The sequence below is a fragment of the Anastrepha ludens genome, chromosome 6, assembly GCF_028408465.1.
Source record: "Anastrepha ludens isolate Willacy chromosome 6, idAnaLude1.1, whole genome shotgun sequence".
Classification (NCBI taxonomy): domain Eukaryota; kingdom Metazoa; phylum Arthropoda; class Insecta; order Diptera; family Tephritidae; genus Anastrepha; species Anastrepha ludens.
Window position 1 is genome coordinate 100,831,570 of NC_071502.1, and position 27,290 is coordinate 100,858,859.

General features: G+C 34.5%; 2 protein-coding genes across 4 annotated transcripts in view; both read left to right on the plus strand.

Moving 5' to 3' along the window:
* Positions 1 to 258: 258 nt before the first annotated feature.
* Positions 259 to 26,225, plus strand: LOC128866387 (meiotic recombination protein W68-like). Of its 3 annotated transcripts, none has more exons than XM_054107082.1 (3): positions 259 to 349; positions 2,693 to 3,066; positions 3,131 to 4,166. In XM_054107082.1, exons 2-3 carry the CDS (start codon positions 2,700 to 2,702, stop codon positions 3,772 to 3,774), a joined length of 1,011 nt encoding a protein of 336 aa, XP_053963057.1. In that variant the 5' UTR covers positions 259 to 349; positions 2,693 to 2,699; the 3' UTR covers positions 3,775 to 4,166. The 3 variants fall into 3 exon arrangements, with proteins under 3 accessions (XP_053963057.1, XP_053963058.1, XP_053963056.1); XM_054107083.1 differs by lacking the exons at positions 259 to 349; positions 2,693 to 3,066; positions 3,131 to 4,166 and adding exons at positions 508 to 918; positions 4,552 to 5,520; positions 26,139 to 26,225; XM_054107081.1 differs by lacking the exon at positions 259 to 349 and adding an exon at positions 508 to 918.
* The window catches only part of LOC128866385 (serine/threonine-protein kinase MARK2), a 75,379-nt gene continuing 48,431 nt past the window's right edge, over positions 343 to 27,290 (plus strand). The window contains exon 1 of the mRNA XM_054107079.1: positions 343 to 514. The gene's annotated coding sequence lies outside the window, so the exon portion shown is untranslated. The remainder of the gene's footprint in view (positions 515 to 27,290) is intronic.

Genomic DNA, 27,290 nt, shown 5'->3' on the forward strand with positions numbered 1-27,290 from the left:
AAACCCCATTCACAAAGTTCTTCTTCAGAATATTTGACACTATTTTAGATTATATTTTTGTGTTATAAAAAGTACAATAAGTTTCCAAAGAATTCATATTGCCATATTACAGTCAAGATATTTACCGAATATTTCATTATGTGGCAGGGTTCTCATATGCTATTGACGTCGTTGAGACGAATACCTGAATTCAAAGATGGCGACCGTCTTTTCGCTCGTGTGAGTATCATTCGTACGTATATCTACAAAATTTGGGAAGATCCTGCAGACTGCAGTAATTTTAAAGTAAAGTGAAGCAGTTTTTTTGCAGATTAAATTGAATAAAAAAGTAGTTAAAAATACTAGAAAGGTGCGTATCGCGGTTTGCTGTAAAAATATGTCAGAATTGGTGTTACTGATGCGAAATACTTGATGCGAAAAGTGCATATAAATTTTTTTTTGTGGCTAAGGTGTGGAAATTGGTAATTTTTGATTCGGGACGTTCGCTAATGACCCGTGGCATATATTTCCAATAGTAAGTGTACGCGTGTGAAAAGAAAAAAAAAACTATATTCTTTGCAAATCAATTTTCTGGGGAATTGTTACAAAAATAAAACCCATTAAACATCGGGCTAAGTCGCTAGAAAAAACTGCAGATACATCATATGTATAAGTAAAAGAGGAAGAAGAAATCGCGTCGAAGTTCGTGTGACGTCGACTTCAATGCTTCTGAGTCGGCCTTGATACTGCAGCGGTGTGTTAATGTATCCGATCCGTATGAAGCATCTGAGTCTTCTGTTGAAAGACACCCAAAAATTTCGATATTCCGAAAAGTGGATTTTTCCATGTATAGAAATAGTCTATTTGCAAAATCCCTCTCAAAAGTTGCTAAAACTTTGTATTGGAATTCGGGAATAAGAAAATTTAATTATATAAATGGTAAGTGAAGGAAGAGAGTAGCAATCAAAATAATCGATAATAAGAGGGCTGCTTCATTTTCTTTTATAATTTTAACATAAAGTTACCAAGCTCATAAGAGCTTAAGTAGACATCACACAGTTGGCTAATTTTAAATGGCCAAATCACTCTTATATTTATATGTATACTTATGAGTATATTTTACTTTGTAAAAACAAATAGACAATAATTCAAGCTAAAATTTTTCGGATGATTTGTGCAGAATCAAAGCTACGTACTGCTTAAAGGCAGTTGAAATTTAGGTAAGACTTGAATACACGAATACACATTTTTCATTAACGTATCTGGAAAAAGTAGGGAAACGTACTAACTGGGTTTCTTTGTTTGAGTATCAAAAATGAAGTGGAAAGGCAGCCAAGATAAAACGGTAAAGAAGAAAGAAGGTCAAATTGTTATTGGAAAACTAGTTTAATGTTGATACTTGTAGTGTAGGGATGAATTATAGGTTTGCAAAGAGGCTTGAATATCGTAGAGTTTATATTTGTTTTAATAATTAGCTAGAATGTTGTTGAATGTAGCACGAAAAGATAACAACGTACGCTTTTTTTGAGAGGGGGGCCTGAGTTTTTGTTTATAAAAACAAAGTAATGCAGAAATTCATATATTGTTATATATATATATATATTACAGGTGGGCTTAAACATGAGCAAATATTAATAATATATGTATGTATATATGAAGGTGCTCCAGTATAACAAATGACATACATACATATTTAATTTTAGGGCCGTTAGTTAAACTGAAGTAGCATAAATGAGAGGCAAAATATGTTAAACACATTTGCATTGCAATAATTTTTATTTAATTATTTGAAAAAAAATATCAATTTAATGGCCATCAATGAACTATGGCCATCATTAATGCCATTTCGGGGGCGTTGTCTTACTTCAATAGAGTCAAAAACTTTTGGGAAATACATATATAGTATTTTGAATAGGTTGAATGTCTTCACCAGCATTGGGTTCATCTGTAAAATCACCTCACATTCGCATTGAAAATTGTTTTAGGTATAGTCATATTATTTATACTTATTTCGTTTGATTTCTTCTTAAATTGTATGCAGCATAGTGAGAGGAGATTTATTCGTAATTACTTTAAAAAAGCTAATGTCAGACAATTTTTGAATTTACAACATAGACAATTTCCCATTAGAAAGTTTTTATTGGGTTATTTTTCATTTCTCTTAGTATGACTTTTAAGGTATGTACTGCTGTTAATGGTTAAATGTATTTCGACAAACCATTTATAAAAAAAAAAACATTTTTTATTTTGACTTATTTCCATCTATTCAATGCGAGTCTCCCCTACGAGCCAGCAATGGTACTTTTCATACTTTTTATCATCTTTCACCAATATTATAATTTGTACATTTATTAATTATGGAGTGGCAGACCTTAAATATTTTTCTTAAGGGATTCAATGAAGGCGTGGGCTATAGAACCAAAACACAAAAAAAAAAGTAATTTATGAAAATGCAGCTCAATTAAATCAAAAAGTAACGGAACGGTATTGTATTCTCCAGATTTTCATAAGAGTCACCGACATGTTGAAAATATGGTTTGATATAGCGTCATTTGTCAATCTGGAGCACCACGGCATTTTGTAGAATTGTAAGATCGACATGAATTGAATTTTCATTATTAAATATTATTTGAGTACTTAAGATAAACCACCAACCAATAAATTATGATTATTAATACTTTTTTTTATTTCTTTCTTTTCTATATCTATTAAGAACTGGAATGATGCGTTACACATTAATTAATAACATTGAAAAAATTGTCATAATTTTTTTGGAGAATCTCATTTCCTGCAGTAGTGGAATTTTTAAATTTCGCAGAAGACGCACTATGCCACTACTCGAACGCATAGTGACATACAGATTGCTAAGTTTTCAACGCTCCTCCTTGTGTTTTTATATCTTGATGGAAGTACATAAAATTCTTTTATCCGGTGGCGTATGTACGCTAAGAGAACTTTTTTACAATGATCCCGCAAAATGCTGCAAAACTGTCAGTATTTGTAGTAGTTTAAAAGATGTCTGTGCACTTTTACATACAACTCCATGGAATTTAAGAATTTTCGCATCTGGAAAGGGATTAATAGCAGGTTTCCTATCTTAAATAGATTTATATTTTCATGGTTTTATTATTTTGTTGTCTTATTTTTATAGGTGCAATCCGTTTTCTTATGATAAATGGTGACATGATCGACTGTTATACGTATGGCGGTGCTGTTGTGCTTCCACAAGATCAGAATTCAATCGATCGCTTGGAAACAAGTGCCTCATTTGTACTGCTTGTCGAAAAAAATACCATATTTTCTAAACTCTTATCACAAAAAATATTCGAAGTCATTGGCGTAGATATAATATTGATTACTGGAAAAGGGTATCCAGACCTATGTACGCGTTACATTGTAAATCGCCTTTCTGCCGACCATAAACTACCAGTATATGCTCTTTTTGACGCCGATCCACATGGCATTGATATCCTATTGACCTATCAATTTGGGTCGCAGAAGATGTCCCGAGAAATGTTAAAGAATTTAATATGTCCACACATACGCTGGTTAGGTATACATCCAACCGAGCTTAAAATGTTTAACTTTTCAAGTATGGCGCTGACTGAAAGCGATAATCGCAAACTTCAAAATATGTTGGGATATAACCATCTGAAGTTCAGCTTACGCTCTGAATTACAAACGTTACAAACCCTACAAAGAAAAGCACATATCGACGACTTGAATAGCATTTCAAATAATTTTCTCATAAATGACTATGTGCCAAATAAGATAAGAAGAAATCTTGTTATTTAAAGTAGTCAGATCCATATACTTGAAAAGAATTGAATAAATTTTTAAATTTCAGTGAATTTGTATCTTAAACTCTTTGAATTTACTTTCATTGGAGTAATTACGATCCGAAGAAAAGGGAAGAAATGGTAAAAATGTATTGCATTGTTTGAAAACACAAAACTGGAAAGTCATTGGTAAAATGAAAATAAAATTTTTATGTTTTAAAAATTTGTTTTTTTAACTTTTACCTAGAATCTTTTATAACAGCATTATCACGAAATTCCTTCACTTGCAAAAAATCGAGCTATCAAATCTGGGCTATTATATTGTTTTTGAACATTTAATATATCTGGAAAATTTGGTTTGCTCTGCCAAAGCTTGATGCATAGTGTAGGCTACAAGAAAATACTGATTTGCTGGGTATAATGCTGTTGTCAATTTTTGTAGTTAAATTTTTCACGCAGGACACGAGCTAGGTTTTGAAACTATAGACTTACAATATTTATGGGCATGCTTTGAATTAAAGCTTACATTTATTTAAAAAAAAACTTACAATACACATTTTGTAGAAAGCTGGGATAGAGATGTTACTGCGTATGAATCGACTCGACTTTCTCGTCTTATATTTTGCATTCAACTCTCTCCCATTGTTTTACCTTAGATGTGTCATACAAAACGTAGTTATTGGGTACAAATTTCGAAAATTCAATTGTTTTCAAACACATTTTTCAGCACTTGTTGTCTAGTATTGCGTTATGATTATTTCATATAAACTAAATCTTTTTACTTTTCTTACAGATGGCCGTTAAATTTATCTAGTGAAATCGCAGCTTAGGCTTGGTGAACATCTATCGATGTATGGTTACACATTTTCGGTGTTCACTGATGCCAAAAACTAAACAAAACAAAACGAAACGGAAAGACTTTTAGTACACCGCGAGGAGAGCAAAGGAGCAATAAAAAAGCATATTGTTGACACACATACATACACTCATACACCGCAAAGAAAAAGCAACGGCAAAGGCAATCGTTTGCGCAAACATTATCCATTTTTGTGTCGTATTAATTTAAGATTAAGTTGGCGTTGTTTGAAATAAAATGTCTGCTACAATGCGAGCGACATTACAAACAGTTCCTGAAACCCTACCAACCGAACATGTATCCTCAACAACGGATGCGGTCGCGGTATCATCAAACACCCCAACGACAAATTCTTTAACGGCCACTACCTTAAACACTTCTCAGCAGCAGCAGCAATACAACAGCACCATCAATAGTTCAGTGCATTCAGTCAAGGACCAGCAACATGACTCGGCAAACGCCAATATTATTGCACTGCCACAAACCACAACAACAAGTGTCGTTGTTGCGACATCAACAGCATCCACCCCAATAGTTGCGACCAATATAACAGCAAATACGACTGTCAACACAACATCCCAATCACAGCAACAACAACAACAACAACAAACACATCAGCAGCAGTCACATCAGCAACATAGTCATCAACATCAGCATCACCATCATCTTGTGAATAATGCGACAGCAACAGATGGTGGTGGACGATTGCCTCCAAATAATACGTCTACAAATACGGCGGTTATAAATCACCACCAACATCACACCTCCGGCCTAACAAGTGTCGGAGGAGGTGGTGGTGGTGGTGGTGGTGGTGTCGGTGTTGCACCGCTGCCCGTTGTTAATAAAAACATTTTGGCTTCACACTCGAATTCAGCGACGATGAAACAGCGAACCTCTTCGGCTAAGGTGAGTGGCCTTCTTTTTTAATTACATATGTATGTCCGTTTACATACTATTTGTTACCAGTTATACGACATACTACATGCCATGTAGTTGCTGATTAGATCTCATTGTGGAACCTTTTTCGAAATTTCAACGATAATTTTTCAAATCATACTTCTAAGCATCATACCCCACAATACATAGTTGTGTATTCAAATCGATTATTCTTGCAATGCTCACACGCCCGTACATACATACATACATATACATACGTATGGATTTATGTATTTTTTCCATAACCGTGGACTTTTGACTAACCTATTTGATTTTAGCAGTTTTTGATTTTGGTGTAATTTAAATACTTAATTTTTTATTTGGTGCTTCTTAACTTATTTGGAAACTGAACTAAAATTAAATAAATGAATGATAAAAACTTTGAATTGAGAATCTCTAGTTACTTCATGTCTCACACGTAGAAAGTGCTAAATTGAAATAGGTCGTTTTGACAAATTTCCACAGATATATATGTATGTAGGCACGTACATATATATAAATGTATGTATGTTCAAGGCAAGTGTGTATTGTGCATTTACATATGTAAAAATGTGTTGGTTTAGTAGTGTCAGTTGCATTTACCATATATTTACCTATACTCTTATAATACATTCGATGTGTTCTATAGTTGTTCTGTGCGCTTCCATTTGTAGTTCTTTACCAATCGCAAAAGGGGTATCGGCCAAAAAAGTGTTCCAACCATTACTATTTCATGAACAATATAAGAATAATATGAAAATAAATAATTCATATACATGCTTATAATGTGCTTGTATGTGTGTACCCTTTTTTTTGAAATGTGCTTACAATTAGCAGGTGATTGGGTTTTCAATAAGAAAAATGTTCAAATATAATCAAAGTATATACACATATTTCGATGAAAAGGCTAATAAGCCTCAGATAGAATAAATCAATAAATACAATGACAAGAGAACGGCATGCAAATCACGCTGGGTAATTGAACTTTACGGTAATATAAGACGATTATACTTCCTAGGGTGTGAGTGTAGGTCATGCGTCGGAAAACAAAATCAAGCCGAAAACAAATTAAAATAAAAACTATACAACAAGATTAAAACAGATAGGATTTTCGTACATATTTGCCATAAAGAAGGAAATATGCATACATACATACATAATTTTGATGTCAACTGCATGATAACACAGTGCAATGCCCGCATAAAAGCCCGGCCCAAATTTATTTCTTACAGATTTAATAACCTTTATTAAATATGTACAGTAAATTACTCTATATACGTAACCAAAGGCTATTTTCTTCAAGGGAATGCTTTATTTCATGGAATACTTAAGTTTGAAGCAAGCATGCAGGATCAATAATCAAATTCAATAAATTCGACTAAAATACCACTAGATCGTGAAGACGTATCAGGAAGTACATATTTCTTCAACTACACCGACGAGATCCAAGACCAAACACGACTGCCTCTATTGGATCGGACAGTATATAGATAGACACTAAAAGACATTCAACAGGAGATTGTTGTTGTTGCAGCAGCATAAACATTCCCCATACATATACGAAGAATGCTGCTGAAGTGACAGTCCTTGGCCGGGTATAAGTCCGGTTCGTTCCGCTTATGAAGAGCCAACTGTCGTGGGAACGTCATCAGTAGTCTCTTATCATTTTTCTCCACTCCCGCCCCTGAATGTCCTAATCGGAGGCCAAGTACCTCCTACTGCAGACGAAGAGCTTCAGCGGTCTCGGGAAACCGGCGTAACCATGGCTCAATTAAGATCTGGATATTGTAGCAGATTAAACTTCTTCCAGAATCGATCGGATCAATATATATCCGGCATGTGAAGGTATCCCGCACGGTAATAACCACTTATTCACATGCCCTCTTAAAACCACTCACCTAACACCCCTCTTCTGCTGTACCCAAACTGTCGAAATAGCTCGTTTGCTGGGCCTACTGTTAGATGAGTTAGACGATGACGACGGTTGACTACACCGCACTGGGAGGGCCTAGTGAACTGCTACAACAACAACGATCAATGATGTTGGGTATCATGCTTGATTGCCTGATCTGGCCTGCGAGTGGCCAAAGCCTTCTTGAGACTGCTTAAAGGAAAGCTGTTTAAAATTTTAAAATTTTCTTATACTATAGTTGTTGCTCTAACAGCATGATCGTTGTTATTGTAGGGTTAGTACATCCCCCTCAAGTGGGTGATCCGTTTAAACAATGGTAAGATGGTTACCTAATGGTCTAGGTTAATGTGCAGTTTTCATTCAGTTTCAGCGGAGACGGATCCAAGGAAAATAGTATTGATGATATACCTAAGTATTTTTATTGAACGCTTAACTGCAGTTTACATATATATACGTAATTGGTGCGTACACCCTTTTTGGGTTTTTGGCCGAGCTCCTCATCCGATTTGTGGCGTGCGTCTTATTGTTGTTGCGCAGTTTGCAGTTCTTAAATATGACAAATACAAGGAGTTTTCCCAGGTTTGAAGTTAACTTAAAAGATTCATTTTTGTTTACAGTTGAGGTTTGCTGATGACAACAAATGACTTCCAGAGCCGTATTTTTTTATAAATAGGGACACGTGAAAATTTTGTTTAATTGGTTTAATTGGTTTAATTTTTCAGCATTTGTTATTTCCTTATAGTCGTAGTTGTCCAATACGGCGAATGACAGTTCTTGCTCGGATTTAAATTTGGGTATTTCCGGTAGCGTTGAACTAATTGACATGAGCACAATTTCCACATAGTGGAAGTATTCAATTCGTTTTTTACAGCAGGCACATATTTATGCTAAAACTGAGAGAAAACAATAATTTTTTGCAGTTCTTCCACCCAGAACTTATTTAAAGTTTCCTCTTCTGCTTTCCTCTTTTCCGATTCTGCTTCGCCTAAAATCATTCTATAAACATTTTTACATATGAGAGTTCACCAGTTTTGACACAACTACAATTGCATATGACTAGGAATTTAAATGCGGTGTTTAACTGTAGTCAAAAGTACTCGTTAAAGTTTAGGTTCGACGGAAATAATCTATGAGATGAGTTGATTTAAGCAGCTAGAAGTTGAAATGAAAGCTAGCATCGTTCGAGACTCCATTCCTTATCCTAATTTCGGGTACCAACTGTTGCTATGGGAACAGCAACAATAATAAAGAATATTCCCCAACGAGAATGTCGGTTTGACTTTGTCGAGCCGTATGAATAGTCATGGGGATTATTTTTGAATCAATAAACTCTACGTATAGATATAATATTCACAACAGGTTGCGTAAAATGGGAAAACTTAAAATTAGACGTCAGCTGTTTGCTTGGCGGCGCCATAATTGTAAGTTATTTCCTCTTACCGCACAATGTTTGCAATATACTGTAGATTTATGTGTAAACATACTCTCTTTGAGTTCTAATAAAATATACGAATTATATCATACGGTTTTAAATTATATTAAATGACATGACAATATTGTATTATCCTAATATGTCGTAAGAAGGGCATGAGAATAATTAAGTACATATATATGTGTGAATGTGTGCGAATCAGATTTAGAACCACGAGAAACATCTTCAGAAATTCATTGTACACATACATATACACCCGTTCCAAATAATAAACAAGATAAGATATGAAAGATAGACTGCTCCAGGGCAATTGTCACGAGTGTATGGTGACAAGAAATTACACAAAGGGTTGGATTACATTAAATGACGCAAATTAAGTAGCTTTGTAATAACTTGGGGCAAGTTTATGTTCACAATGTATCCCGTATTTGATTAATTAATTTATGCATTAAATATTCGCCTGTTTAAAAGAATCGTACACTAATACTAGTGGAATTGTAGTACAACCGATAATTTCAGTAAAGTGTTTATGGTGGAATAGGCGAAGTAACTAGACTCCTTTGAATTTCCCAGATTTCTTAATATTAATAATGGTTTCTCGCAGCCATTCCTAAAAGGTGCCTTAGGGCTAAACTGCAACTTATGATGCGTGCCACAGTGTAATGCTACCTACAAATAACAAATGGTTTCGTAAAGAAGTCTGTTACATTACGGAGCAACCGGTTTTCGAAAACTCCATATAACTGAGTTTTTAGGATATTTGAAAAAATTTAGTTTCAAAGTCTAGGCACAAGTAAATTTCTATTAATTTAAGGCAAGATACAACAAAACAGAAAGAAACAAAAACTAAGAAGAAAAGAAACCATAAGATATACAGTCAACGTCAAAATAAAGTGTACATCAATCATATATTGATAAGTTTTGACTATTTAGTTTGCAATTTCAATTCTTTTTTCATAAAAATTTAGTTAATACTACAAAAGAAAAAAAAACCATATCAAGCAAAGTTGCGAACTTCGTACAAAATTTGTAAAAATTCTTCAAATTTTCCTCAAAAAACTTAGAATTTTTAGAAAAATTTGGGGTATGCAGTTTTGTAGATCATTGAATTTTGATAAAGTGCAAGTTCCAAGTAGATCAAAAATCCCACTGATTTTTGAGAATTTTTTTGGTCGCGTTCTTATGCATATTCTCCATTTCACGCCTGCTCCACTGCTTTTTTATATGGAAGGGTATGTTCAACAATGCATTATAGTGTGCAACATACCATTTCAGAGTGAGCAGTGCGTTCAAAAATGCAAATATGGCAGTACTGCAAATGCAACGCGTTCTTAAACGTCATTTTTGTATCAAAAGTCGTGCATTATTTGCAGCAAAAATTTTCACACTGCCAATAAATACGCTACTACAATGTCTGATGAAAAGTGGGTATTTAATTATTTATTTTAGCTTTTAATACAAAAATTGATGAAAAATACGATATTTAAACTTTATTTTATTATACTTTTCTTGGTTTTAGTGATTACTTAGTACATCGGAGATAAAATTACTGCTCACAGTCCGACTGAGCATGGAGAACGAGTTCACGTCGGGAAGGAGGAAAAAGAGCGTGCTCTGGGCTAAGGTCGTAGATGAAGTAAAAAAAGTTAATAAAGATTTAAAAATAGATAGAATGAGAATAAAATATATCCTCGGGAAACGATTTTATTGTTTCAAAAAAAGACTTATTTTTGGGGATTTTCCGTTTTGATATTAAACTTTTGACAAGATATGTACTTCTTTTAAGCTTTACACGGTTTTTTTCTTCTTAAATTTAATAAAAGACTATCGGTTTTTTCCAATTCCATTTTACTGCACAGCGCGTTCATAAATGCAACAAATCTATTTGCAATTTTTCAACAAATCTATCAGTTGCATGAATTGTCACATTGGCAGTGCTACCAGCGCTGCAAGTACTGCGCATTATAATGCGTTTCTGAACATAGCCGAAGAAAACACTCAACTCCGTCAGCAGAAAAATTGTCAAAAATTTTTTTGTCAATTTTTGAACCACTTGAAACTTGCAAGTTACGCAAAAGTCAGTATGTATTTTTCAGTCAGTCACTATATTTTTATAAGAAAATAATTGAAATTATACACTAAATAGTCAAAACTTATTCTGAGTAAAAAGTTTTAAATTTTGATGAATACTTTATTATAAATTTTATACAAAGTTCGAAACTCTGCTTTATATGGGTGTTAAAAAATAAGCTGCCGTAATAATGGCAGTACAGTTTTATATCAAAATACAAACACAAATTTTACCACCCAAAAACCAATTGAAACCAATTAGAATCAGTGCAGAACTTTTATAGTGTTTAAATTTCCTATCCAAACGCACTTTTTATTTTATTTAGTTGAGCTGATAATCTTTGGACGAATATAATCCGCGTCGTTCCGTTAACGTAGCATTGGCTGTCGTGGGAAAATTAGGGTCACCGCTTTGAATGTTCCGACCTTGCAATATTCTTTAAAGTCAAGCTAAATAAAACCTTGCTCCAACTTATCGTCGTGGAATATGCGCGCATGTATAGGCTGCAAGATATTCTGTGGGGAGCTGCAAGATATCGCAGGTTTACGATTCGTCTGCGAGCGAATCGTTTATTGGCCGAATCATAATGATAGTTTGCACTACAAACGGTGAAGTTCGAAAATTCGAAAAGAGTGTGAAAAAAATTAAGTGTTATATATTTTTTTAATTGTATAATTGGGTTATAATTTCTGTTTTATAAGATCCAATTTAAGATAAAAATACAACATTCAGTAAAGTTGCATTTCAATAGGACTACCCTCGGTAGGCAGGCGATGTTGCTATCAAAAAAGATAATTTAATTTTTTAATTACTTTAATCTTATATGCATACATTTCATACATATATTTGTATATAACTTAATTATTAATCTGACAATGAAATGTAGCTGTTAAAAATGACACTGATTGACACAATTATTTTTACGGCGATCGAATTGATTTAATCGTTTAATATCTAATTCGATTAAAATCTAAACTAAGCTTTCTTTATAAATAAGACGCGTGTGCGTTTGTAAGCTTCAACATTGAGACACCACAAATTAGAACAGTAGAAAGGCAATGTGACAAATTTGGCCATAAATGAATAATGTAGAAGCCGTTAAGTGCAAATGCACCATCTACGCTACTTTTGCTAACGTTACACGATATTATCTACATACATATGAGTGTGCGTATATAGTGCATATGAACTTTCGCGTCTATAATTAATAAAAAAATAGAAATTTGTAAGTAAGCCACGTGCCCCGTTTTTGGTACAAAACGTGCATACCATTTACATTTGCATGTATGTGTGTCTGGGTGTTTGCCTTTCAGTTATATGCAATTCGCACGATAAAATTATCTAAGTCCACTTAAATAAAGCTAAGTCTACTTAAAAAGAGGGTGCGTTTTCAAACGTACATACATACATATGTACCATATGTATATGAGTTATAATTAGGATATCTGTCAAAGTAGCTGTTAATTGAAGCATTTCTGGACTGTCTGCTGATTAGCTGGCTTTTAATCTCGCAATATGTTCGACTTTACTTAAAAAAATTAATGCCATAAAATGTTCAAGCTATTAAAGTCAAATTAATGGCGATTTCATTAAGTATTTTTCTGTCACGTTCGAAACAAAGGAGCTATACTTCTAAAAGAATACCCGTTGTATTGTGCTTATATATTATATACGTATATATGACCGTATGCACCTCACTACTTTATTTTTCCCCACAATGTACATATATTTTTTTTCTGTTGTCATTTTAACAAAGATAACGACAAAAAGATAAATCACAAGATAAGCTTTTTAGACATTAGCTTACATATGTACATGAATATATAGATATACTCACACATATGTATGTAGGAAAACATATATGTATGTATGTATGTATAGAAACTAATATGCAATTGTGCTTTTTAGCCACTTTCGTATGGACATAGGTATATATATATAAATATATGTATATATGGGCATGCATACATATACATATGTAATATTTATTAGCGCAAGTTATGTGAATAAGAAGAAAGGCACAAGATAGATAATGCAAAGTAAAGTGCTAAATGCCATAAGAATAGCACTCTTGGAAGAGTGAGAGAGGCTAAAACACTACTGGAATCATTGGATAGTTCAGTTGTTGACATAGACCCGACCGACACTCTCTCCGTATTATTGTTGACGTTGGTGTTATTGTCGTTGAGAATATGAGCGCTTCAAGTACGCTAAGTGGAAAATTCAACACAACCACGTTTAAACAACCATAGTGTTTATTTTGATACTTTCGTATCATATACAGATTTACACACATCTATGTATACGGTTATATGTATGTATTTACATATCGCCATACATATGTATTGACTTGTATGTCTGTCGTTTCTAAAATTAAGTACAGGTTTTTTGCAAATTGAGAGCAGCTCGTCACGTTGGTTATGCGGTAAAGCTTAAACAATACATACACACACTCGATCATCTATCGAATGTACAAATATCATCATGACTGCATTGAAAATGAAATTACAAAAAAAAAAAAAAATTATTTCGAAAAAGCGTAGCTTTGGCAAGAGGTTGCACAAGCGTATATGTATTTAGGTAGTCATTTATACAAGCGAATATGTAGGTATGCGTGTGCAGTCCAGATGTGTGCATAGGCGGACATATTCAGTTTGGGTGGAATGCAACCCAATAAGCATTCAAAAAGTGGTGTTGTCTAAGACCTAGGTATTTGTATTAATGATACTTTTGAGGTTTGTATACTAAAGCGGTAAAATTTACGCTCTATGCCATCTGTCTATATGCAGAGATAAACTTAGACAAAAATTTCCGGAATGAGCGAATTTCCATTCTGAGCGACAGTCAGGCGACACTCATGATCCAATCATCCTGTGAGTACAATACCTCACTGGTTCTTGAGTGTATCAAGAAACTTAATCAACTAAGAACGCACAATTCAATCCGGCTAATTTTGGTCCCAGAACACAGGGGTATAACTGTGAATGAAATTGCGGACGCATTAGTTAGAGAGGCCGCGGTCTCGCCTTTAATAGGATGCGAACCCTTCCTTACTATGGGGCAATAACCCATCAAGGAGAAGCTTAGGAGTGAAGAGTTAGGGCTAAGGGAAGTTTGCTGGCATTAAACTAAAAGAGGTTTAAAAGCTCTTAACCTTCCCCCAGGATAAACTGAGAACACTCAAGAACACTCACGAACATTCTGACAGCCCACTGCAGACTGCGACGTCATATGCACATGATCGAGATTTGGTCTACGGGCTCTTGTCCTTTCTGCGACCAATCTCAGGAGACTCCAATACACTTTCTCCTGAAATGCAGCGCTATAGTGCGGGTAAGGTTGAGACATCTTGGCCAACTGCGGCCGGAAAAAAGGCACATATGCTCAATCCAACCCAGCTCTATCCTGAGTTTAATAAGGGTACTGGGTCTGGATGAGGTACTGTGATGAATAGAGGGTGCAAAGGACCATGAGGTCGAAGTGCAAACCTCTTAAAGTATCTATCTATCTAATAATCGAACATACTTTATGTGCTGTAGTGAATAAATGGGAGTCAATTTATAGCACTATTGAATGTCAGTGAGGCAGCACGGCGGTGGTAGGCGTCGAAAATATTGCAACTTCAGTTAAAAAACAAAAACAAAAAGAAACTAAATCAATTGATTCCACGTCGTTCATAGGATTTGTTGTTGTTGTAGCAGCATAAACATTCCTCATACAAATACGGGGAATGTTGCTGAAGTGACAACCCTTGGCCTTATATCCGGGTCGTTCCGGTTACGCAGAACCGACTGTCGTGGGAACGGGAAAACTTTTAGTTACCGCGTTGTACTGAATTTTCCGTAAAATCATAATTGGTGTATGCCAAATCCTGACCTGCCATGGATGTTGTATTCAAAACTAAATTTACCCAAGAAGTGTTTTAGTAATTTGAAGTAGGTACCGAAGCATCGACGTACGAAGAAACGGCATGTTATGCCATATTTTGGGAGCTTTTTCGTGTCTCGTGATAACTAACGTACCTTGAGAATACCGATTAGAGGCTAGACTTTTGCCCACTTCGTCCTCATTTGGACCCTGCTGTTTATATTTTCTCCTGCCACTTTTAAACTTTAACATAAACGTTGCTGCGTTTATTGATTTTGTTTAGCGCTGCTATTAGTGAAATTGACTTTGCTCCGCTGCCTTGTGTCCAGTCGACTCGGCTTTTGTTCGTTTATTTGCATTCCAACCAGGACATATGTATGTATGTACATATGTATGTATGTGTTAAGGATTCTGCATTTATCAAAGAAACATTTATCTGACCACATTTTCCTACACAACAACTTCATTTGTATTTTAATTAGATTATAACACCTTTTTCAATGCATAAGCAAGGCATAAACGCTTACTGGGACACTGCTGCTGACAACAAAAACACAATTACTTGTTTTATCTACGTTTGTTGCTTGTGTCTGACGCTGCTGACTTCTGACTTGCGGCTTGTGGCTCATATTTACACTTGTCTCAATCTAAATTAGTTTCCTCATCGAACTGAGAGCTTTTCAACATTCTCTTTCGTACGTTTGAGAATTGCAAAAAGGTCGAGAATTAAAAATTTCTATTCAACATTATATGTATGTTGAATCTTTGTATGACTACTCCGCTTGCACTATATGTAGGTGTGCTTGTGTGTGAATATGAATGTGTGCTTATGAGTGGAGGTATGCGTGCTGGCCCGAGCCACAGTCAGACGGACAGTGGTATGAGAACAAGTCTAAATTGAATAGACTTCTCAGTATCATGGCGACGTTTAAAGCCTTCGTATTATAATAAAATTTTCGTTGTTGAAGCGTTGAACGGTTCGGTGCTGCGCGTACAATTTATAATATAGTATATACAACTACGTACATATACGTGTGTGTAAATATGTGTATACATATATGGTGAATGTACGAGTAATTGTGCTTAGCATAGATTATATATAAAATTTAATCAACAAGTGCTGCCCTAGACCAGTACTTGAAAATGTGTAAAATGTTATAACAAAATTCGCTTAAACATTCGTGGCATGGCGAAGTGGGATTCATTAAAATCCGTGAAAATTTAATTGATTTGAATGAATGGAGAAGAAAGAAAGGAATATGTGAATAAGTTACACCTATACCCATATAACATTAGTCATAAAAGTTGAATTGGAATACAAAAAGAGCTTTGGTACACTAAGTGATTTAAAGTTTTTATAATTTTTTTGTTTTTTTTTACCTTTCTTAAAATTTTGAGTGCAATCATTGTGTCTAATATGTTTTAATAAAAATCTTGATTAACTTACTTTACGTAAGTGCTATAGAGTACATCAAAAATTTATCAAGTGTGAATAAGTGCGAATACTCTTTTTCAAATTGTTCAGTATACTCGCCGTTGCTTCGTTGCAAAAGTGAAATAATCCCCAACACAATGATACATTTTTTGTATGTTAAAAAGCGTAAAAGTGTAAACGCGTTGTGAAAAATGGTGCATAAGAATCCCCTCTAATCTATAAGTATAGCGTAAAGTGAAAACGATAGACTAAATGGACAGCAAAAAAGCAAAAATCGCTACTTAAAAAAGCTCCTACAAATATTGTTGGTCTGTTTCTTTTTGTTTTTGTTTAAATTAGAAGACAACTTACTGGCTGGCGAGGGCTTAAATAAACTACACTTGTACCGCTTGGCTTTAGCACATAAAAGTGCATGCGTTTGTATGTTACATATTTATGTATGCACGTACACAAGTATGAATGTAGTTGACGTTGACGTAATGTTAAAATACGAAACTAAAGCCGGAGATCAAAAATTGCGATAGTTACTTATTCGCTAGTTTCTATAATTTTTGCTTGTTCAATTCGATTTGAAATTGGCTTTGCAAGACATGACACACGTTTGTTTTTTTTTTTTGTTTTTAATAACATGTGAGCTTTTAATTGAGAAGAATGTTTTTTTGTATTTGATACAATCGCAGAGGTAGTGAATCGTGCAAATAATATGTTAGTTGTTTTTTTTTTTTGCTAAACAAGTGGGTAAGCTTTTTCTGCGTGTTGTCATTTTTTTTAGCGATATTGCTGCTTTGCTGACTTTTAATCTACAGTCTTTTGAGCTTTTTCTTTTGCTTACGTACATATGTACATACGTACATACCAACACAAATTGTGTAATTTGTGAAACATCTGTATGTTTGGTCGTCTCAGTCGCACCGATGATCAACAAACCACCCAACCAACCACTTGTGTATTTTTTCTAAGGTAGAAAGAAACACCTCCGAAGTGTGTATTTCATACGGCGCAGTTGTTTTAAACCGATTTAGCTCGAAGCCGAGCTCATCAAGCAAGCTTTTGCAGAGCAGACCGGCCAACGGGCGACTGGCCGGTCTGATGAAAACATAATGGAAAAAATCACAGGTATATCCCAGAAAGTCAGCGCGCAAGGGAAAAAATACATGCTACGATTAAAGTGAAGTTCCAAGCATTGCCATGTCGCTGGAGTTGGTTACATAGTATGTGAATGAATAAGAAAGATAAGAAGAATTGAAAGAAACCAATCAAACGTACATGCGCGCAAAGTGACGAAGAACAAAGAGGAGTTAAAAGAGCGGCGGTTAGTTTTAGCGGTTTTAGTTAACCCTTTCGCGATATTGTTGCCATATGGCAACAGTAAACTTTAAAAGGCCGTCAACACTCTCTTATAAAAAATATCAACTTTTTTGTTACATATTTTCAAAAATTGAAGTTTAATGGTTAAACAGAAATAAAATAAATAATAACCGCCCATTATATATCGGTAACACAACATTTTTAAAGAAAGCCTTCTGGCATATAGCACTTCACTCTGAAATTTGTATTTTGCATTTTTAGATTTTTGAGGCATTTTGGGCAAATGTTTTCAACAATTTTTGAATAAAGTATATAGAAAAATGTTCAATCTGTCATTTGGCATATAAATATTTTTTTGCTCGCAGCTTTAAAAGCTGTGCTAATTTTTAAAACTAAGCTTGTTGCCATATGGCAACAAATTTCTCGTAAGGTGTTAACTTGCATTAGATTGCAGAAGAAGATTATTTGCGATTGAAACGAATACAAAACATTTGTTGCCATATGGCAACATTAAAAAAAAAATCACTTAACAAAAAAAAAAAAAAAAAAATTTATTTGTATTTGTTATTGGTCCTAAAATAAATACTCAGACAAAAATTTGGATTTTTTGGATGGCGCAATAAAAAGATGTACCGAAAGGGTTAACTTTTTTACATTGGCTTCTACTACGTTGAAAAAGTTTCGTAAGGAAAAGCACGCACCAGAGTTCAAATGTACAAATGTATAAAAAGTAATCAAGCAAGCATTAAGAAAAAAATAAACTCCATTACTTATGCCGCGTTATTACTTAACGTAGTTTCACTTAAAAATACATCACAATGATTTTCAAATAACGTCTGTAACGTACAATGCAAAATGTATAACAAGATTTTCCGCCCATTGGCGTCATGTATGTAAAAATAAAGCACAACAACTCGTTATAAACACTGGTTTAGAGCGCGCACTCTACGCTTTAATCTCCTCCGAAACTCAACAAAGAACTTTGGCAGCAACCTACGTACATATACACATACATACGTATAGACTTGTATCTGTATTCAACTCTTTTTTGATTCCCCATTTTCAAAATCTAGTCACAGCAATTAATCGACGACTTGTTTAGTGATTTTTATACCAAAAAAATATATGTATACATGTATATATGAATATATAAGTATGTATAAGGGCTTATACAATGTTCAATATTAAATTTTTGTCTGCCAAACAAAAATAAAGTAGTGTATATCAGGTTTTACTTCTGCCAATATGTGCAAAGTGGAACTGGGACGAGAGGTATACGTTAAAGTTGTAATATATAATATAAAACAAGTTATGGGCCAATTATCCAGCCACCACGACAAAAGAAACAATGAGAAACGCTTGTCGACCGCCACACACTTCAGCAACCGTAATCACTCCATACGGAAGTCGAAGGTGCACAACAACAGCCATTCAACACTTGAATCACCACCCTCTGTCACCGGCACGGAGGAGTCATCAATACTGCGGGTTGGTAACCCACGCATCAAAGGTCTCGCCAATGGGCGTCCAGTTACGATCAGTGAGATTGGCAAGCGTATAGATTTAAATACCAGTGATATTTTCGATATTAAGGACAAAGATACGAATAGTGTTTGTAGTGGTGGCGGTGTTGGCGGTATTGGCATTGGCATTGGCGATGTCGGTATCGGTATCGGTATCGGAGGTGATGACCGTGATTCATGGTCCAATAGTAACTTGCAAGTGCCCAAATTGGCGGCGTCTTCAGCAGCTACACCAACAGCAACTACACCAATTCCATCAGCGGAAAATGTTACGGATGGTGTTGGTGCACTCGCGAGCGCGACAAAGAAAACGGAGTATTTAACCATTGGCGATAGATATCACAAAACAAACAATTGCTACTATCGCAGTCCCAATGGAAATTTCCATAAGTTGCCGTCAGATTCCTATCATAAAATGACTGATGGGTGCTATATACGTGCTTCCGATGGCACTTTTCGTCGGTTAGAGCCACCGAGTACCGTCACAAATGGCGGCGGCGGTTCGAATGCTGGTAAATTGCATCAGCGTGGTGATGCTAGCGGCAGTTCAACACGTATAAAAAATCATATGCTTAAATTTTTGAAACGTTCCAAAAGTCATACACCCGCAACCATGAAGGAATTGGAGAAGGAGCGAGGAAAGGAGAAAGGATTGAAGTCAAGTCGCGGTCGAAAAGCGCGCTTCCCATCTACAATACAGGAGAATTGCCCCACACTGCCCACGAGTGGCGGCAAAACGCCCAGTGGTAGCATAACGGCCGGTAGTCGTAATAACAAAGTAGTTGTTACTATGATGGAAGGTGGTGGTTTGCCAATAATAGCGACCAGTAAAGCGGAACGTTCGAAAAATAAAGATTCTGCAACGGGCAGCACAGCTGATGGATCGCGCAGTGGCCGATCGAGGGTATGTATGCTAGTGCGTGTTCGTGTGTATATGCGTAGATAAATTGCATTGATATGCAACGCTCAATCGTTAAAATATATTCACATACATATTTCATTCATTTTTGAAGATTTTATTAATAATAATAATACGATTCTATTTCCATATAATAAATTAGCTTTGAGTAGTGAAAATGTTGCTACTGTTGTCTTAAGCATTAAACAGCTGTAGTGAGGGGAATGGTGGCAGTATATGATTTTCTATCTACATATGTATGTATGTACATCCAACAGTTTTTATTACGTAATGACATTTTCTCAGAGTACTTTGGCCGAACCTCTTATGCTTGGGTACATATTTTTTGGGTCTTTACGTTATCAAAATTTTACATTGTTTTGTATAAAAAAGTATATATTGAAATACGAGGGCGGGTCAATAAGTCCGTGACTTTTTGTAGTTCTGACCTCTTTACTGAAAAAGAAATACTGCTCCTGTCAACAGACATCTGTCAGTTGACTCCTGTCCAAAAATTTTAACGTGCTGCGTCAGTTAGTTTGTGTTTTACAGCTACCTTTATCAGACTACCCAGTAATTTGAGGAGAAAATGGGAAAAACTGAATTTCGTGTGCTTATTAAGCCGATTCACCCTTAGAAACCCACTGTTTAGACTGTTGTTTGGTCTCTGGTGTGTGGTGATGGATCCATTTTTCGTCCACGGTTACAAAACGGTGCAAAAACTCCTCCATATTGCGATTAAACAACGCCAAACCTTCCTGTGAAGTTGTTACACGATTGCGTTTGTGGTCGACTGTGAATTACTGGGTAGTCTGATAAAAGTAGCTGTAAAACACAAACTAACCGACGCAGCACGTTCAAATTTTGACAGGAGTCAACTGACAGATGCCTGTTGACAGGAGCAGTATTTCTTTTTCAGTAAAGAGGTCAGAAATACAAAAAGTCACGCACTTATTGACCCCCCTCGTAATTCTTACAGCACTAAAAGGCAAATATGCCCCTTCTTTGCTTTGTTTGAGTTTTGGGAAATTTAATTTTTGAGCTCAAAAATAAAAATAAAAAATTACGAGCGCTTTTGTCCCGAAAAAACAAAAACATTGCAAATATTGTTATGACATACACGTAAAAGGGAAATGCTGAGGTAGTTGGCTCTTTCTCTACTTTATTTGAATTTTTGAGAAATTTAACTTTGCAGCTCAAAAAATAAAATTTATGAACGATTTTGTTCACTCACTTTTTATTTGCTTTTGCGATCGAGTGAGCCATCAAGTGAACTAAGTTTTTATCTACTTTTTCGGCACTTCGATTTGGCTCCGAATTGTTGTTGTTACATATGTCCATATACGTGCACGAGGAATCCTGCGTGAGTGACAGTCTTGGTCTGATATAAATCCGGGTCGTTCCGGTAACGTAGAACCGACGGTCGTGGGAACCTTCTTCGACTTTTATTTGTAATGGGTTGATTCAATCTGTGGGAAATCCGGAAATAATAACAAACACACTGCCGCGATCCAACACTTCAGCTTACAAAATATTGTCATTTTCCGCTGTGAGTTTCAGATGAAGGTACATACATATATGTACGCTTTTGATAAATCATTTACTACCCCAACTCAAATTGAGATGGTCCGAAAATTTTACTTCCATTATCACAGCGTGGAAGCAAGACTTTTAAGAGCTCCAATGGCATTAGTGCAGTACGGCATGACCTAAAAATTCTTGATTTGGCTGTCTACGAAGATGGTGATACTGTACATCGTTAAAATATTCACCATCAATTTGAGTGGAATACTGCTGAAGTTACACTCCCCTGCCAAATTGAAAACCGCGGCGTTCCGATAACCGACTGTAAATCGTGCTGGCATATAGGCCAGCTGGTTCATTTGGCGTAGCCTGTTTAATTGCATCTAATTTGTTTTTATTTTTATATTATAATATGTATTTCTTTAATCTATGGTTTACTTTTGTAAACATGCCTTAAATAAAAAACGAAAAAACATAAATATATTTGACTGCTCTTAAAATGGCATCCTAGCAACATCCGATATACCAAGGCAGGCAAATCTCTAAACCTGCCCAATTAAAGTTCGATAAGAGTTTTTGTATAGTTTTCTTAGCTGACCAGAGCTCTCATACGTAATGACCAGTGACTGATAAAGATGATATCAAATGTTGATTACTATAAGTAGATGTTTTGGTACCCCAAAATCGGATATTAGCTAAATTAGCTGCTGAGAAATATATTTGATCACAAATATTACCTCTATCGCATACAGAATATTATTTAAAATTTTATTTTTGATATATTGTACATATATTGCACTTAGCACTTAGTGAGTTGATACGGGCGAAACTTTCTTTCTTATTCCATTTCTCTAACAATAATTTTTCCTATCAAAAATATTCTGTATCAGACAAAGCTTCCTTAATTATACGTTTCGTTTAAATCAAGTATTTATTTATTAAAAATTATATAGAAAATAGCAAATTACTGTCGGGAGCGTGGGCCTCTCATACTTGTGATTTCGTTTCCATCTTTTTGCTTGAACATTTCGAATTTTCTTATCGGCAAACTATATTTTTATTCATTTACGTTTTAACTATTAGTGGTAGAGTTTCAAATAGTGGCTATGCACAATTAGAATATAAACTTAACTTATGGTTGGATTTGCTTATCTTTGAAATATACATTTTTTATTCAAAAATCTTAATGTACGGTGCTTTCTTGAATATTTTCTATTTGAAAATAATTTTTTAAAACGAAACAAAATTTTAGCGTTTTTTTTTATTATTATCTTCTATACCTGGCTTGGTTTTGTTTGCCACACATCCTTTTTCTAGACATACATATGTACATTTGAGTATATCGATACGCATTTGAGTATACCATTGTAATTAAAGCGAATAAAGGGCTTTATCGGTTACTGAAATAAATAAATTTTCCTTTAGATTCTGCAATGATGTGCCGCAAACATTATTTATATAGTGCCGCACACATTATGGAGGGGGTAAGGTTAGTTCGGTAAAAGAAAATATGTTTTTAATAGTAATTTTTTTGGCGATACAGATACAGTAAGTGCACTCAGCCAATTTCCATAATGTACTACAACATTTCAACATTATTTTCTTAAACTAGCTTTGCAAAATATTGAAAATTGAGCGAGTGGCAGTGAATCTCCGAAGACGCCTCGAAAAAAGTAGTTGTTATGCGGTGTACTTATACATACATCATAACTCGCACCAGAATCATCTGAAACAAAAAAATCAAAATGCATTTGCTAACGGATATGTTTTTCGAGGTATGTACCTCGCGACAAAGTAGTGAGTGCAGTGCTCAGTTCACGCCTTGAAAACACCGCGCAACATGCTAGTAACATGTTTTCACACCTATTTACAATGTGACAATTCGTTTGCGAGTATCTGAATACGTCTTCGCAACGAGTGTAGGTAAATCTTGTTTATATCTTTTTTGTGTCAATATCTGTATTAAATTGCATAAAAACTTTTTTCTTACAAAAATTTGCCAATTGCTTCTGGGGCGATGCTCACAAAGTTGACGTTTCTGCTCATGTGACAATCACTGTTGCTGGCGAAATTTTATGGCAAACCCAATACATTTTGCTGGCGAAATTTCACGGCTGCAAAGTTAGTACTAGCTTTAAGCTCAGGGTTGAAACACATGTGTGATAGGATTTTGACTATCAAGTTGTTCCTACATGTCGCATTGAAGGTTTATGCCGTAGCACAGCTTCAGGCCTCTTCTTTTCGCCAACCGTTAGCAAGTGGCGAATAAATGATGATATCTTGGCAACGCTGGAATAGAGCAGGTCTTCACAATGAAGTTTGACATCAACCGACTTTCTTCTAATAAAATTTGCTATTAGCTTATTGCTATACGAGTGGCTGCGCTCCGACACACTTCCAGTTTTATAAATAGGAGTCGGTTGGAAATTTGTTCGTTGTTGTTTTTGTTGCAGCTGTGACATCATACAGGATGCAACAAAAAACATTTTCCATCAGTTTTTGGGGAATGCCGTTGAAAGAAGTGATAATCATTGGCGGATTTTAAATCTGGGTCGGGTTGGTCGTTCCATTTAATTTTTTAAGTTAGTTTTAGTTGTATAGGATAAAGGTTGATTATCAAAAACAATAAAAATCCAATAAATTTCCAATGTTTAGTTTAAAAATATGAAAAGTAACTGAAGAAAGCAAACCCACCCGTTATTTATGTAAAACCTTAGTAGTCCAGGTAGCTGTGTGTAGACAATGTTAATAATTTATTATACATCTACAAAACTTTGATAAACCTATCGATCGTATGTTTTCTTGTGAAGAAATATTGAAATAAATGTTCCTATATACAGTGCACTCGCGGTAACTCGAATAGCCGCTAAGTCGAACGACGTGCTAACTCGAACACATTTTTTCCCCTATTGACTTCTTTGTAACTCGAACAATAAAAAAGCGCTATAACTCGAACAAAAAAACAAATTTATTTGTACACACATTCTTTTCAAACATGTACATTTTGTACATAGATACATATGTAATAGTATATGTATATAAATTATATGTATACTAGTGTATTGTCCATATGAATATTTCGGCGTTAATATCCCGTTAGTTTTCTGGGAACAACATCTTGCATTGACCAAATTGCTTTAAATTTGTCATTTGTAGTGTATCAGTGCACGTGAGTAATGGATCGTAAAAGGTTGAAGTGTTTAACATTAAAAGAGAGGGCTGAAGTCCTTAACAAAATTAATCGTGGACGTAGTGTTACTTCTCTAGCGAAGGAATATGGGGTAGCCAAGTCCACCATAAGTCTTATAAAAAAGAAAGAAAAGCAATTTATGGCTTGCACTAACGCTACCGGCAACCATAAGCTTAAACTTCTCGTTATTGACAAAGCAAGAAATCCTCGTGTTTTCAAAAATTTTAACTGTCCGGTGGAGTACAAAAATTCCAAATCAGCCTGGATGACTTCGGCGATTTTCAAAGACTGGTTTCATAATTCGTTCGTGCCGCAGGTAAAATCCAGATTCATTAAAACAATTTTTTTAACCAAGTTAAATGACTTTAATAATTAGGTAAGAAAAAATTTGAAAGATGGGGACTACCTGAGAAGGCTCTTCTTCTAATTGATAATGCCCCATCACATCCCAACGAAATCGAATTAAAGTCCGAGGATGGTTTAATTTTAACTATGTTTATGCCGCCGAATGTGACACCATTGATCCAGCCAATGGACCAAAATGTAATTCGTATAACGAAACTATGCTACAGAAATTTTCTACTGGCTTCCATTTTCAACAATCGATCGAAAAATCGATATCGATGACTGTTTTTTTAACATAGCACACTCAATTGATAAGTCGAACAAATTCGATAAATCGAACAGCTCCTGTTTTAATTAGTTCGAGTTATCGCGAGTGCACTGTATTTATATACATAGATATATATATTATATTTAACAGAACAATTTTGTTAGTTTTGGTTCTTACGCAAATGCTAAAATGCAAGGACACAATTAAGGAAACTTTAATTAATGCATATACTCGTACATCCATACATATGTACATATGTATACAGTATATACACATATGCATTCAACTATCTATGACCTCTCTTTGTATGTAACAACTAAAAAAATGTGACTCATCAGCAATAAACAAATGTATAGTACACATTTTTGCTGCGTATTCTATGTACATTCATATGTATGTATGCGCCACGGGCACTCACTGTAAACACTCACTTGTTTTTTTATTGTCTTTGGTGATAGGATGAGCTTTTTTATGTTTGTATAACTATTTTACTTGTAATTAATAATTATTGAGTTCTCTGTAAGCACATGTGTTTGTCTTATTACATTAAAAATGTATGTACATACTATATATATTAATATATTTGATCTTTATCAAACATCACATTTTAAAATTGAAAAATTGTGCACATTGCCTTTTTAATAATTAAGTTATAAATATCGACCTATATTCGAACATCATTTCTCCAATATCGTGTACTTTTGCCTACTGTCTGTAAAAATTAATATATTTTAACTGTTGTCCTTTTTTCTCACAACAACTAATTTTTTTTCTTGTAGAAATTTAACAAGAGAACCGTAAACTGAAAGCTAATTTTTTGTTGTATTTAATTTCAGATATTTCAGCTACCCACCCTAATTCCTAAACTACTTTAAGCGAATGCAAAAATATTTGTTATTTACATATAGATTATATTTTCCTAAAAGAAAAATTACTGTATAATTTCGCATGTATGATAGTGCTATGACTTTTGTTCTGTACAACTAATCACTGAAAAATGCTTAGCTCTGCAAAAGTGCAATTGCAAAATGCACCAAAGGTTTATTAATAGTTTAATTTAATTTAAACAACACAATGGATCCTATAAAGTTTTCAGAAAAAAAAATTAAAAAAACTTAAATGAGATTACTGGTAACTAATTCTGCAGCTTAATTATCACCATCAGGCTAAAATCATAATATTTGATAGGTAACATCTTCGCTTTATTTCTACGCTTTAGCAAGCGATTTATCAACTTTTTTGTATGAGGTCTCTTCTCAAATTATGATTAAATTGTTCAAAACTTAACACCAACTGTCCATTTTCAATGCATTACAATTATTGTTTTCCAATTTTGTATACTTAAGTGATATTTTGTATTGATTGATTTGGAAAAAAAAATTTTGTTAATTTTTTTTGGTAATATTTTTTTTCGTTAATTTAATTTTATCTTTTTGTTAATTTTTTTTTATTTGTGTTACTTTTATTTTTTTAATTTTATTTATTTTTAATAATTTAATAGATTTGCCTAATTGATATTTTGCCTAAAGTGTTATAAGTATTTGACTTAAAAAGAAGTTGTTAGCAAGAATGATATATTACAAGTTTGGACATCCGAAATTTATTAGATTAACTTCGGACTTTTTAGCCGCGCCTTAGAGCGCCTTTTGATATCCGGATAGCAGAGTTCACACGTATGTCAGCACTCGAAAATCATTGCCAAGCCTATGCGTTAGCTTCGTTCAGACGTAAAGTGTTATATTTTGTGCCGCGGAGATTTAATATTAAGCCTTTGCGCGAAATAACTGTTAATATCATATACAAAATGAATGTGCGCGAAGCTAAATGAAAAACTGCACTCTGTGGATTTGAAATAATTATTTGAGTTAGGTTCGTCAAAAGCCTAGCATACTATTTAAATTCAATCTAAGTGCATCTAGAGCAATTTACTTTAAAGATCCATTGTGTTGGCGCATATACCTACTAAGTACGTGCATATACCTATCTGT

What these genes read in the sequence shown, in the direction of transcription:
- LOC128866387 (XM_054107082.1), top strand. Translation starts at nt 2,700, where the DNA reads ATGATGCGTTACACATTAATTAATAACATTGAAAAAATTGTCATAATT. An exon ending in TGGAAAGGGATTAATAGCAG is followed by an intron (nt 3,067 to 3,130) that starts GTTTCCTATCTT and finishes TTATTTTTATAG; the next exon opens with GTGCAATCCGTTTTCTTATG.